At 38.5% G+C, this 13558-nt stretch overlaps 1 protein-coding gene across 1 annotated transcript in view; it reads right to left on the bottom strand.

Moving 5' to 3' along the window:
• Nucleotides 1–13558, bottom strand: part of ADCY1 (adenylate cyclase 1 (brain)) — a 127852-nt gene that overhangs the window by 32405 nt on the left and 81889 nt on the right. The window contains exons 12-15 of the mRNA XM_010577084.1: nt 12159–12243; nt 8145–8234; nt 4974–5230; nt 4221–4347 (exon numbers count right to left, since the gene is read on the bottom strand). Coding sequence (XP_010575386.1) covers nt 4221–4347; nt 4974–5230; nt 8145–8234; nt 12159–12243 — 559 coding nt within the window. The remainder of the gene's footprint in view (nt 1–4220; nt 4348–4973; nt 5231–8144; nt 8235–12158; nt 12244–13558) is intronic.

Genomic DNA, 13558 nt, shown 5'->3' with positions numbered 1-13558 from the left:
CCCGCGGAAAGCCCCCCCCCCCCCCCCGCGTCGGGCCCGGCAAGGCCAATGGAACTACTGACTTATGGCAACAATCAGTCATATCAGTGTATTATTCTTATTTTCCTCCCCTGACAAATCCTGGGTGAGTGAGCAACTCTTTTTTTTTTTTTTTTTTTTTGGCAGTTTTAGCTGCTTCATAAATTTATTGCTTGGATTCACTCTTTTTTTCCAGTTTTGTTGAATCATTTGCACAAGCAAAAGTGATTATCGGTCACAAAAAAGTAAAATGCTCCTATATTTGGTATTCACAGTTATTGTCATATGAGGCAGACAGAGTTACTCAACAGTGTTATGTAGAAAATGAAATTCTCCTCCCACTGCCTGTTAAAAAACCACAACAAATATTTTCTGGAAATACTGTGATATTCAGAAAGGTTAAATGTGGCACAGAAAAAAACCTAACAAAATCAACAAGAACCTGTAATGCCATTGACGTGTGAACAGTAAGTACAAATAGAAATGTTTCAACAACTTATCATCAATCAGAAAACTGTATTTTTTCCACATGATGTACATAAATGATACCGTATTATCTCTGTTCTGGTTATGTAACCTAGATGCACAGAAATTAGATTAGCTTTTCTTGAAACTATCATTCTTCTGAATCAGTTTTTCTTGTTTGAAATCTGCTTTTCTTCAAAATGTGTTTTTTTCCTCACATGGCAGACAAAATCTGTGGAAATGGGTTTTCCTCAGACCTCAGCATACACCATTGAGCATCTATCTATATATTCTTATTAGTAATGGTATTAACTGCAGGATACTTTCAGTGTTTAAAATATCATTTAGTTAGTACTACACTGTTTGTTGTTCACGATGAACTAAATGAAAGTATCTATGAAATCCTTCTTATTGCAGCTTATGCCACAAATGGTTTTATTCATCTGAGAACATTTTTACAGGACTAGCCCCACAATGAGCCTTACTAAAAGTATGCAAACAAAGTGCTTACAGCTTCCAGAATAGCCCTTGAATCTGAAATTCTCCCAGTTGTAAGCCAACAACTGAGAAGTTTCCTAAAAATACATGTTGTACCACATTGGCAAATCTTTCACACAGCAGCAGCTGGCTACTGGGAGATGCGAGTCTCCAGCTCTAGCAGTGGTTCATGCGATCCAGTGTTTGCACAAAGAGCCAGCACACTGACTCTGTAAAACAGAAGAAAATCTCCACAGTCCCTGTGCACTAAGTCAATGGTCTTTCTAAAACTTCCGCTACCAAGAACATACCCATGTTAAGCCAACATGGTTCAATGGTAAGTAGTACTGTAGCTGTAAAGAAACATGGCCAAGAATACTGTTTAACCATATACAGGGCTCCTGCAGTCCAGCCGCTAGAGAAAACTCTCACTCGAGAAGGTGGTTTTTACCCTTGTCTCTTCTTAAAGATTGTTAAACAATTAGTAGCTTGCAGTTTGCTAACTATTCAAAGGCAGTTTTAATATACAGGTACTTCCAACCAACGGTCTTCCCAGATCTTTTAATGCTCAGGTTTTTACTATGCCAAAGAGCCTAATAAGTACAAAGATAATGGTTTTTTTTAGTTATCCATTTGAATAGGCAAGCACCATAAGCACTTCTGTAACATCCATCATGACGGTACTTCTGCATGTTATGTTAATTAGCCCTTGTATTCAGTCATTTACAACCTATACACAGAGTGGAAACCAGGACAACATTCCTTGCAACATGTTATCCACTATTATTTATTGTACAGGGAATAGGTCTTCCATGTGGAATCGAGAAGAACAAGGGTACATGCCCAGGTCATCAGAGGCCAAGCACCTACACAGCATACTGTTTTCAAAGAATGGTACTTATGTTGATCCCTAGTTTCTGAATTTTCTACCTACACCGATTTATTTTTCTTTCTGATTATTATCATGCAAATCTCACAGACAAGGTGGTACCATTAAGGACCTGATTTGCAGTTGTAAAGATCGGAAAATGGCATTTGATCTTCTCAGATGAAAAGCACTTTTTGAAATGGTACCTGAAGATGCCGCTGGACATTACTGAAATTTGATAGGCATCTGTATGTCTTAACTCCCCTTATTGTCCTTTGGAGTAAGTGCACAATGGTTTTAACAATAGTGGTAGACGACTAGGTATTTCTGTAAAACCTGGCCCCAAGAAAACAGAAAAAGTTTATATTTCTTCCTTTACTATTGTCCAGTTCTGGACTCTCAGCAGGCAAGCATCCCATTAGTTTCCTGTACTTCAATTTTTAAAAACGAATTGATTGCTAATTAAAAGCCAACTTAAAAGTAAGAATCTTTAAGAAGTACGTTCCTTAGGGATGCACAATTCACTGTGCAAGTCATAGTAGCTGGAATGATGAAAAGCATTTAAGATGCTGGAACTCACTCTTGACCTGTTGAAAGGCCACAGTTATTCTTCCTGCTTGCTACTCTATTTCATTGCTAGAAATAACATACAGAAGGTTTCGTATTCATGGATCATATGGCACTCACATACTTCCACCATGTGCCAACATACATAAAGATAGCCACTACACAGCTAGTCATGTGCTGCTCTGAGTTTCAAAGTCAGGGGATTTTCTTTCCCACCTGAAAACTATATTTGGCACCACAGCAAGCGGAAACTATTATCAGTTTGTCCAAAACAAACTTCTGAGGCTGATGGGCACAGCACCTATCAATACTGCAGGTCATAGGACAAAAATTAAATGAAGTGATCACATGTTGTTGACTCAGTTAAACAGCACAGAGTCCACAGAAATTATAGAACAAGATAAACTTAAATCATAAAGGAGGTGGACATGGTCTTGAACATCAAGACAAACAAAAAATCCCAACAGAGCTTAACTGTTAGGTAGAAAAACTTTAAAGGTAGGAGATAATAGAGCTAAGTCATTCCTGATTTCTCCATTCTAGGTAACACAGTAGACCCAGGGATGTGTCTAACCCATGTGTGCCAGTCTTGATCTTACATGTAAAAGCAAGCACTGCGACGACTTACACAGTCCTCTTAACAACATAGTTAACAGGATTTAGGTGAGAACAGGATGTGACTTCTGTGAACTACAGGAGTGTAAGAGTGTAAGATTTATCATAAAGGCAACTTCCAAATTCCACTGAAACAAAATTACATCTTCTTCCACTTTCTCCTTCCCTCAGGGGCCAGTGTGAAACACTCTGCAGGTAGGAATAAGACTGCTGAGAGCCGTGACAGGAGGTGGCCATTGCCTGATGACCCTGCTTATGGCTAATATAATGTCTATAGGTTTTGCTGTGATTATGATTGGAAATATATTTTCAAAAATAAGTCCATGCACTTGGTATCTAAATAAGTTTCCGATCTTCCTTTGGGAAAGAGTTCCATAGTTTCATTGCCTGATGTAAGTATTTCCTTTTATCAGTTTTATTTGCTTCTTTTCAGTTTATAGAATCATACAATCACAGAATGGTTCAGGTTGGAAGGGGCCTTTAAAAGGTCAGCTAGTCCAACCCCCCTGCCATGAGCAAGGACACCTTCCACTAGACCAGGTTGCTCCAAGGCCCATCCAACCTGGCCGTGAACACTGCCAGGGATGGGGCAGCCACAACCTCTCTGGGCAACCTGCTCCAGTGCCTCACCACCCTTATCATAAAGAATTTCTTCCTTACATCTAATCTAAATCTACCCTCCTTCAGTTTAAAGCCATTACCCCTTGTCCTATCACTACATGCCCTTGTAAAAAGTCCCTCTCCATCTTTCGTGTAGGCTCTCTTTAGGTACCTGAACATCATTTTTACCTGTTCACCAACTTATTTTCACCCATTTTTGTATTATAAGATGAAAATACCCCAAGGATTTAATTTCTTTACCTCAAGTTTATATTGTTAACAGTCAATTTCCCATGTTTGAAATTTCCTCTATCCATAGTGCACCCTTAGATATAAATATATTACTTCCTTACTTCATTACTTCATTAGTGATGTACTGTTATGGAACAACTACAAACAAACAAAAAAATCACTTCCAGAGCAAATGAATTTTATAGGTCTGTGGAAAGAAAGCTCTAATAATTTTTCTCTGTAAAACTCAACAGACACGAAAAATTTTGCAAGTGTCTTAGTCCAACTAATTTGTTCTGAAAGTATTTGCAAGCCAATTCAAAAAGTCAGACATCATTTTGTGTGCATGGATACTAGAAGAAAAAGTCCTATGACTTACCTGCACAGCCCAGAGGTAGTCCAGACGCAGCTTCAAGTCCACCTGTCTGGAATGCAGTGCCAAAGCACAAGAAAATAGCAAAATGGCTAGTATTGGTTCATAGCCACGCATATAAAAGGAGCCACCCCTTAAAAATAAAAGGAAAGTAAATGGGTTATTCCAGGTTTTCTAATACCTAACACTACGTATTTTTGTATCAGATCTTTAGTTTAGAAGATGTGGGTACCCCCTATCCACTAGTCTTTTCTGAAGAGGCTCCTGTGGGCAGGGAGAAGGGTGACAGTAAATCTGATCACTGCATCACACCAACATTCAACTTCTTGAGGATTTTATAATGTTATACATTATTGTAATATGTGTGCAAGCTTTTGATTAGGAAATATAAAAACACTCAAAAGCTTAAATGAAATTGGAATTGGTTGAGGGCTGCTGAAATATGGAAGTGAAGTTTTTAACTGTGTTTTTCTGTTTCATATTATAATTAGACTGCAGTGTATTCAGCTGAGGTATGTTAGCATAAAACTACAGAATAATGGGGCAACAGTTGCTAGTTCCCAAAAGCTGATTTCCTGTTGGTGGTTATTACTACATCCAAAATTGCTGGGGAGAGGATGGCTTAAGTATTTCTTATGCTCTGCTGAGTACATATCCCTAAGCAGCACTGAATGCTAGAGGACAATTTACAGATGAGTAGTCAATGTCATGACTATCTATACAGAAATACCCGTTGTTTTAACTTTGCAAGATACCTACCCCACTGCTTTTCTGTAACCACTGAGTTCCAGAATAACTATGTACAAAATTGTAACAAAAAGCAGGAGAATCATTTTTGGCAAGGAAGATACACGTAGAAATATTGCCAGGGTGAGAGTCCCCACCACACAGGAAAGGAAAGCGTAGTGGGCTGTGTCACATGGAAGTTCATTCATTGTTTTATTTGTTCCACCAGGAGAAATGATCACTATTGAACTGCTGGAATTGGTATTCCAAACCCAAGGCATACAGCCAACCTAGAAAAGACAGGAGAGGCAAGAAGGTGAGAAAGTCAAATATGAAATAATCAGAAATACAGCTGCTATGGGGGCTGACTGTAGTTAGTTTCTAATGGGAAAAATATGGCCGTGGAGTTCCCATCCAGCTCACTGCTCTAATAAAATCTCTCTCCTTTTCCTGTAACGCTTTGCTGAGTTTTAGGTGGGAGACACCCTTTGTTCATTATATGCCAGTAAGGCCAACCAATTAAAGTCTGGGCTTAGTTGAATAGTCTCGCTCTCAGTGCTCAAAACCAAGAGATTCTCAAGCCAACGTTATTTCTGCAAAATTAAGGAACTTCAGTAACCATTTTATGGCCATGCAGGTGAGAAAGGTTCTTGCACAGAGCACAGAAATAAATGTGTTTGTTTTATTGACTGTGTAAACTGTATCAATTTCAATTAATCAAATATAAAATAAAACATAATTTAATCTTTTATTGAAGAGCTAAACATGAATAAAATCTTTTCTTCACCTCCGAGCTAATTCTGCTATCACATATGATTCAAATACAAGGCCTCATCTTTAATTATCTCTGCCATTTCTGTTATCCAAGGAGTTCCATTTCCTCCCTAGACTGGGAAATAAAAAAATGTTTTAGTGCATTTCTTATGGGAAATTTGAGGAAATTTAACTTGCTTCTTCCAAAGGCAATGTCATGTACACATCTCAGAGCTGTTACCCAAGGAAAGAAGGAATTTCTGGCAAATAGTGCAAGTCCCTAGAGCTCCAGTCCTAATTGCACTGCAACCTTCACCCCTTATGAAGGGAGAGGATAAGAGTTAGCATAAACGGGGAGAGTGGGATGGTAGCGTGAAATTGATTTTAACAGGCACTGGCACATAAGCCCTGCCCTGTACTTAAGCTTCTCTTTTGAAGTGTGTTATTAGACCTTTTTATTTCATCCTAACCACTGATAATGAAACTTTATAGCATGCTGTAAAATAACTGACAACCTGAAAGGTGATTAAGCAATATATTTTACAGGGGGTCGTAGTCATTTAAAAAGATGAGACATAACAGATAAAATGTGAGTTAAACTCATAATGGCTACATTATGAAATGAGATGAGAAAGAGTGAAGTGAAAAATCCGTTTAATGTGATTTTTTTTCAATATCCTTAAAAATGCTGTTCATACTAAACTCATCCAAAAACATAGGTATGCATGAGGGCTTCATAAATGATGTGCAATCCATCTAGGAAAACACCATCTGCTCTACAACTAAGAGTGAAACCTCAACACCTAGCTCCTCTGCTAGCTGAGAATTCTAGAGGCATTACTTTGCAGGAACTAATCATTTCTACTGATTAAACATTTCTCCTAAGCATTTCAATGGTTACAGGCTATTTTTGCATCAATAAAGGATAAAGTTATATATGTGACCTTTTCTAAGTTGTAACTGAATGATCACCGCCTTGTTGGAGGCCAGAATTCTGAATTCGAATCTGCCTTCTTCCACTGATGTTCAACTTTGCCTTAGGCCTTACAATGTCTGTTTCTCATTTTCACTGTCTTTAAGTGGCAACAATGGTGCTTTTTTCATTTGGTCAAAGTAAGTGTCAGATCTATGGGGGCTGATCCACAAAGGTTCCAGCTGTCATAATATTTGTCTCAATCCTAAAGTCACATACACAGAACTTGCTGAGATACTAGCTAGCCTGGAGGCACTGCACATCTGTATGCATTCTGGGCTATATGCACGTTAAGAACCACATACATGTACGTGTGCTATTAGGGCTGTGTGTTACTCACACAGCTGATGTTCAGGAATTCCCAGAAATGTCTGAACATCAGTAATTCTTGGTACCTCTCAGGACATTGGAATTCGCAGACGAGGGATCCTCTGCCTATTCAGTTCATGGGGATCAGCTTGGTAGATGTTCTCAGGGCAGGGCCAGGGATGAGTGAATACAGAAAATACAAAATAAGGGGCTTGGCATCTCAGTTAGCGCTGTGAATTGCTCATGAAATCACTGTCTTCCTATTGGTCAGAACACATTGCCTAAATCCCGCAGAGAGGCATGATTTGAGACATCTGCCTCCTCAGCATTTCCAGTTGTGTTCAGTGTGCTATTTTTGTGTGGATTCTTTCCTCTGGGTGCCCTAACATGTTTAATTCATTAGCATTAGCAGCCAAAATGCTGAAATTGAGTGCTAGGAATTTGACAAGGCAACTAAATGCCAAATACTTGAGTGGAAGTTTAAATCCCATTTGACATTCAAGTCCACCATGCAGAACTAGCTGCTAATCTACAGTAAAAGAAGCTCAATTTTCAGAAGTATTGATCAAGTTCACTTCATACAAGAGAAACTTCCTAGACATTAGATGTGAATGGATCATGTAAGTAGCACAGTGTAAGCACCTTTTCTTGTTATGCAATACTGCCCATATTTTAAGATCTCGTTACCTTTTCTGATCTGCCTGGACTAAAAATATCCCCCTGTTATTACGCAGAAATATGTTCTCTAAGTTGCCACACAGAAATAAGTAATGTTGTTTGACACCATGCCTTGTCTGTCACAAAATATTAGCCATTGAACTAGTAAGCAAGTTGAACATTTAAAAATAGTTTTCCCATGAAGTATATGACATCAGCAGACTATGTGATACTAAGGTTTGATATAAAAATTTCTATAGGAGTTGACTAGGTATTATTTGTGTAATTTGCTAATAGCTTTGCCATTAATAATTCAACACCCTGACTCAGGGCAGTGAAAGTTCAAATTCTAGCAAAGGGCTTTAATTTTGAAGAAACATGCTCTGCAAGTATGAATAATAAAAAGAGTAGGAATTCACCAGATGAGACTATGGTATGTGTTTAAGAGATCTGTACCAGGTTGTTCTTTAGACAGAATGCTAAATTAAGTGATGCTTGATTTAAATACTCACCACACATCCTTGAGCGACGGAGTATATTAAGATCACAATAAAAATACACAAAATGGTACGAATTTGTATTGTCAGGCACCCTGGAAAACACTAAGGAAGAAAAAAAATTATAGGTAAAGATTTAAAAATATTTTTTAAAGTGGGGTTGTTATTTTTTAGTAGTCTATAAAAGGAAGCGGATAAGGGATACAGACATTTTGCCTGCACTGCAAATTATAAAACAAGCATGCAGTTATTATTGTGTACATGTGTTTTAATGGTAATTGCATTTTTGGGGGTAATAAATGTGAAATTATTATTACTATACATTATTTCTCACTATAATTAAAACTCTTTGAAAGGTTAGTAGGATGTCTGCTCATAATGCAAATAATAAATTAGGATGGCATTTGATTTTGTTCTCATGGGGAAAATACCCAAAGCATTTTTTGCCTTGCAAATCATCAGCTACAAATAGTGATCCAAGAGAACATACTGTGGTAGCACAGAATTTTGGAGTGGTATTTGTGTCTCCTGTTATAATAGTAATGTTAAATGCCAGGGTAGTTTTAATTATCAGGACTCATGAAAAATACTGAATTTGTCACAGCAGAAAGAGCAGTAGAGAACAAAAACGTCTGGTGGAATGGAGTCTTGTGAATGTCTTGCTCATCTCCATTTTTACCCTGATTCCATCACTGTGAAGTGTGAAGTGCTTGCTGCTGTGAGCACACATGAAGCCAGTGACAGAAGGTGAGAGAGGAAGGATAAGTCTGTCAGGCTCTAGTACTTATGCTTGTTCCAGTCATAATGATCTACTCTGGTTCCAGGGAAAGCTGCTTTCCTTCTTCTCCCCTTGCGTTAAGAATGTTTGGGGCATCTATTATCTACTAGATCCACGATACATCTTTCAGACCACAGGAATTCTTCCAGTGACTTCAAGGGGCAAGAATCAACTCCAGGAAACAATCAGATTTAAAGTGGGAACAATCCTGTGTCCCTTAAAAGAGGGGGCTCAGACTTATCAAGGCTGGATTTGATTTAAGATCAAATGGAGCAAGCAAACACCTAATTTTTGGATGAAAGTCACCAGTCCTGAAGAAAAGCTGTTCACTTCATGGGTATCATCGACATCAAAAGCATAGCTTCTGGCAGGCAGCAAAGTACCCGTAGAGAGGGGTTTCTGTGGCCTTGGCACAACAAAAATCACACATTGACACTCCTCCCCTTCCTTTCACATATGCAGAGACATTTCCCGTGTGTGTGACCACGAATTAAAAGTTTGAGGTAGTTATAGGTGAATCGACTTCATCTGGGCTGTGAAACATGCAATACAGCAATTACAGAAACATGTGTGATCTGCAAATACTGGCTTCAGTATGGATTAAGTCAATGTAAATGTAGGTGGGGAACAACCAGCGTAATATCAATAGATTTATATAAGCATATCATGGACCTGAGATAATTTGTTACACCAGAAACCAGTTTAACTATTAGTCAGCATCAGCAAAATATATCAGGATACCTGAGGTATATCATCTTTAATAAAATAGTGAGCATATTGTAGAACAAAAACCTCGAATTCTAAGAATCTCACATTGAAAAGCTGTGTCTCAAGGGAGGGGATACAGCACTGTCCAAAATTACACTACGAAAAAAGAGATAGACTATTTCTGCATTTATTCATCACTATCATACAGTTGAGGTTGGGAGGGACCTCAAGGGGCCCAAAAGTACTGTCTGCCTTGACCCCCAGGCCATTTTTGCACAGCTGGTCGGTCCCCAGCCTGTGTCATTGCAGAGGGTTCTTCTTTCTCAGGGCCTGGTCTGAGCATTTACCCATGATGTATTTTGTAAGATTCCTGTTGGCCCATTCTGCCAATCTATCTAGGTCCCCCTCAGTGGTCATCCTGCCAGTGTGTTGGCTGTTGCCCTGAAATCAGAGTCACCTGAAAACTTATGAGTATACTCCATGTCCTTCTCCAGGTCGTTGATAAAAATGTTCAACAGGACAGGTCCCAGGATAAAGTCCTGTGGTACCCCACTTATTACTGTCTTCCAGGTAGAGTATGACCATAAATTGCTATGCTCTGAATTGAGCATCCAGACGGTTTTCTACCCATCAAGTTGTCCACCCAACTAGATCAAAATCCTATGCACACAAGGTGGAACATGTGTGGTTTTATCCATATAAATAAAATACAAAATAATGATACTATGTATATGTGTATATATATATTCCATTAATTCAGTCTGCAACCAAGTAAGTTATCTACTGCTTGTTACAGAGAGAATCCCCGTAGTTCAAAGGTAATGCTGCACGGTTAATAGTGACAAAGCAAAATGCAGATTCAAAGACAGTGTGTCCTGACACATTGCACAGACACTCTTTTTTGTGTGTGTGGTATGTATATGTTCTAAATGTTGACATGCTAGGCTATTGTGTTAAAAAGGAAAATAAACCTTTAGAAGGTATGAGACATGTCTGAATTAAAACTCTGACTGACACTTAAATGGTTTATACTTCTCACTTTTGGTCATTCTAAGATTGCATCTGCTCTTTTATGATAGCAGAGCATTTTGGGCTTTATTTTCTTTGTTTTCTTTCATTTCTGGAATTTTTATTAACTAAACAAGTACTGTCAGATCCCCCAAATGCTAGGTAACTGGTATAGTAAAACATTATTATAGTGGTTTTATGAGTGAGGCCTTTAATGCTAAGGCATGGAGAAGTTGAGTCACTTGTCCAGTGTAAAATAGCAAATAAGTGCCAGAAGACTGATTAAAATAGGGGAATGACTGGTTTACAATTCTGTATTAATTATATGTAGAATATTCATTATCTTTTATTTATTATATAAGACAAATTTTCACCACAAAATGTCAAACTGTGATATTCTGAGGTTTTATATTTCTTTATTTTTCTAATGCTGGATTTGATCCTGTAAGGTACTGAATCTCTAGAGGAACCTGGAATAAGTTCAAATGCTGTTGACTGCCAAAACAGCTGGAACAAACCTTAAGTTTGCGCTAGCCCCAGGGAAGTGGCATAAAGAGGAGCAATTTCCTCCAAACTTCATCTGTGTTTCTACCGTCCATAGACAGAACAACAGATGATAAATTACTGTGCCTTTATGAAACAAAAGAGATCATCAAAATTACTCCCAAATAATTGTGTAAGTTTGTAAATAAAGATCTGCTCTGTACCAGATAGTCTGCTAATATACTATTTATGTTTCCATGAAAACAATTACTTTCCTCCTGCCAAAGGGCATTTTTTCTTAACTAAAAATTAGTGTGTGCTAATCAGCAAAGCTGATTAACTGTGTAGGTGTTTTCTCCTGATATTTGTCTGAAAAGACTAAATTTAGATTAAGCCACTATAGATTTTTTTCATCAGAATATTAGTCTGTAGATGTTTTATTCTGATCTGGAAGACCTAGTTCTCTCCTCCAACAACCAAATGTCCTTCTGCATCATTACTGTTGTGAAAATGTAATGCAGGAGAATTAATCATTACTAAAGGTTTTGAAAAGGCCAAGGGTTGCGTGTACAAAACATTGTGCTTTACCATCAAAACAGCTGCTGCTTTGGCAGGAAAAGTTTTGAAAACAGAGGGGAAGTTAGCAGGACTTTACACCCAGATACCAGTTGGAATGGAAGGGAGAATTGGTGTACTCTGTAGTCAGAAAGGAGAAAAAGTCAGGTTAAAGCAGCTGTTTATCTGAGCACTGGAATGATTCAGTAGCTAGTGATAGGTGTTCAGGGAAGACGTAGCAAAAAAGACAAAAAGCATAGCATTAATGGCACTGAATGCTACACTGCTGTAATGATCACTCATGTAAAAAGTCTACTTTCGGGTGAACCATCTTCGGTTTTGAAGTGCCTAATACATTATTTAGCAATGAACTTGAAAAGCACAGATTTCAGACTGTATGACTGTGTGAAGCATGCACTTATGGCTTCATATTCCAAAGGACAAACGAAGCATAGCCACCAAAAGGAAGAATAGTCATAAAATCTTGAATCACTTACTTGTACTCGTGTGACATGTAGGTACATAATACAAGCCACTAGGAAGCATATGCAGAACACCAGGAGAACAAGAACTATGGTACTCCTAGAAACAAAACACAGTAGAAGTAAAGCAATGCAACTCAGTAGCAGATGAGAACAAACAGCACAGGGGTCCTTCTGAAATGGTATTTTGAATGAATGGTGGAGGATCACCCCCTCACCCTTGCTGTAATGCTAACCGTTGCAGAGGAAATTTCACAGTGAAATGCACCGCTCTCAAGAATGAGAAATCAGTAAATGCTCTTATATAAGGTACCTACTCTGACCTCAGCAAGATCAAAGCACCTCAAAAATTCAACTGTATGGTATGTTAGGAGAGACACTTTCTAATTGTAGGCTAATGCAGAATATTCAGCATGATGACTCTTGCAAGTGGAGTGTGTAACCCAATTACTTGGCCTTGACAGCTGTGTAACAGTTACCAGATGCTTTTCTCTTCTAATCTCTCCTCAAAGATTCAGAAATCAGAGGTCAGTCAACTTAGTCACTTATCAAGCCAAATAAAATCAGATCAGACTGCAATCCCTTCTTCTAATGAAACAGAGCAACTCCTTCCTTTTGAGTCTTCCTCAATGGTTAGAAAAATCTTAGGTTTCACAAAGACGCTGTAATAATTCTTTTAATTCTTAATCTTCCCTCTCCTGATCTTTCAAAATAGGCTTGTTCTTCATAAGAAGAGAGGTGCAGGCCAAGCACTTCCCTCCTCCAGAAAACCCATGTTATTGGAACGATACCTTATGGATGTGAGCAAGCTGGTGCTTTGATTTACACTCAGGGACAGCCTGGCCCCAAGCCAGCCATGCAACCAGGGCCATGTGACAGCAGCATTAACATGATCTTCACACCTTCTTTTCTAGCCTTGTGAGAACAACCCAGCCAGTCCAGAAGATGTGAGCCATGGCTGCAGGCGTATATGTATCTCTGCCCTTGACCATCACTGGGGAAAGATTGCTTATATAGGGTTTCTAACAGTAGAAGAGTGCAATTCTGCTGTAGAATTTCTCAGTATTTGGCTTTGATTTCAAATTCATGTAACAATTCCCACCAATACACAAACAGCGAAAATTCTGTGGTGTAGTATGTGTATCCAGAACGGGGAGGTGACTAGATGCTCTCAGTGTGGATTCTGAATATACGCATTAATAGACAGCAAGACTCTCCTGTGATTTAGAGAATTGGCTTGTATTCAGGATGGTAGTATGCTAGAAAAAAATGCAGGGGACATGATTGCGACACCATCTTTTAAGGCAGCAACAGCCAGCAACTGACACTAGTGCTGAGTGGCAGAGATTTGGGTTGGCACCAGTAACAAAGGGCTACATTGTTTTTTAAAAATAAACCCAGCATAAGACATCAGA

The sequence above is a fragment of the Haliaeetus leucocephalus genome, unplaced genomic scaffold, assembly GCF_000737465.1.
Source record: "Haliaeetus leucocephalus isolate CR32 unplaced genomic scaffold, Haliaeetus_leucocephalus-4.0 Scaffold41, whole genome shotgun sequence".
Lineage (NCBI taxonomy): Eukaryota > Metazoa > Chordata > Aves > Accipitriformes > Accipitridae > Haliaeetus > Haliaeetus leucocephalus.
Note: the sequence above shows the minus strand (reverse complement) of the source record. Positions and strands in the feature narration are given on the sequence as shown.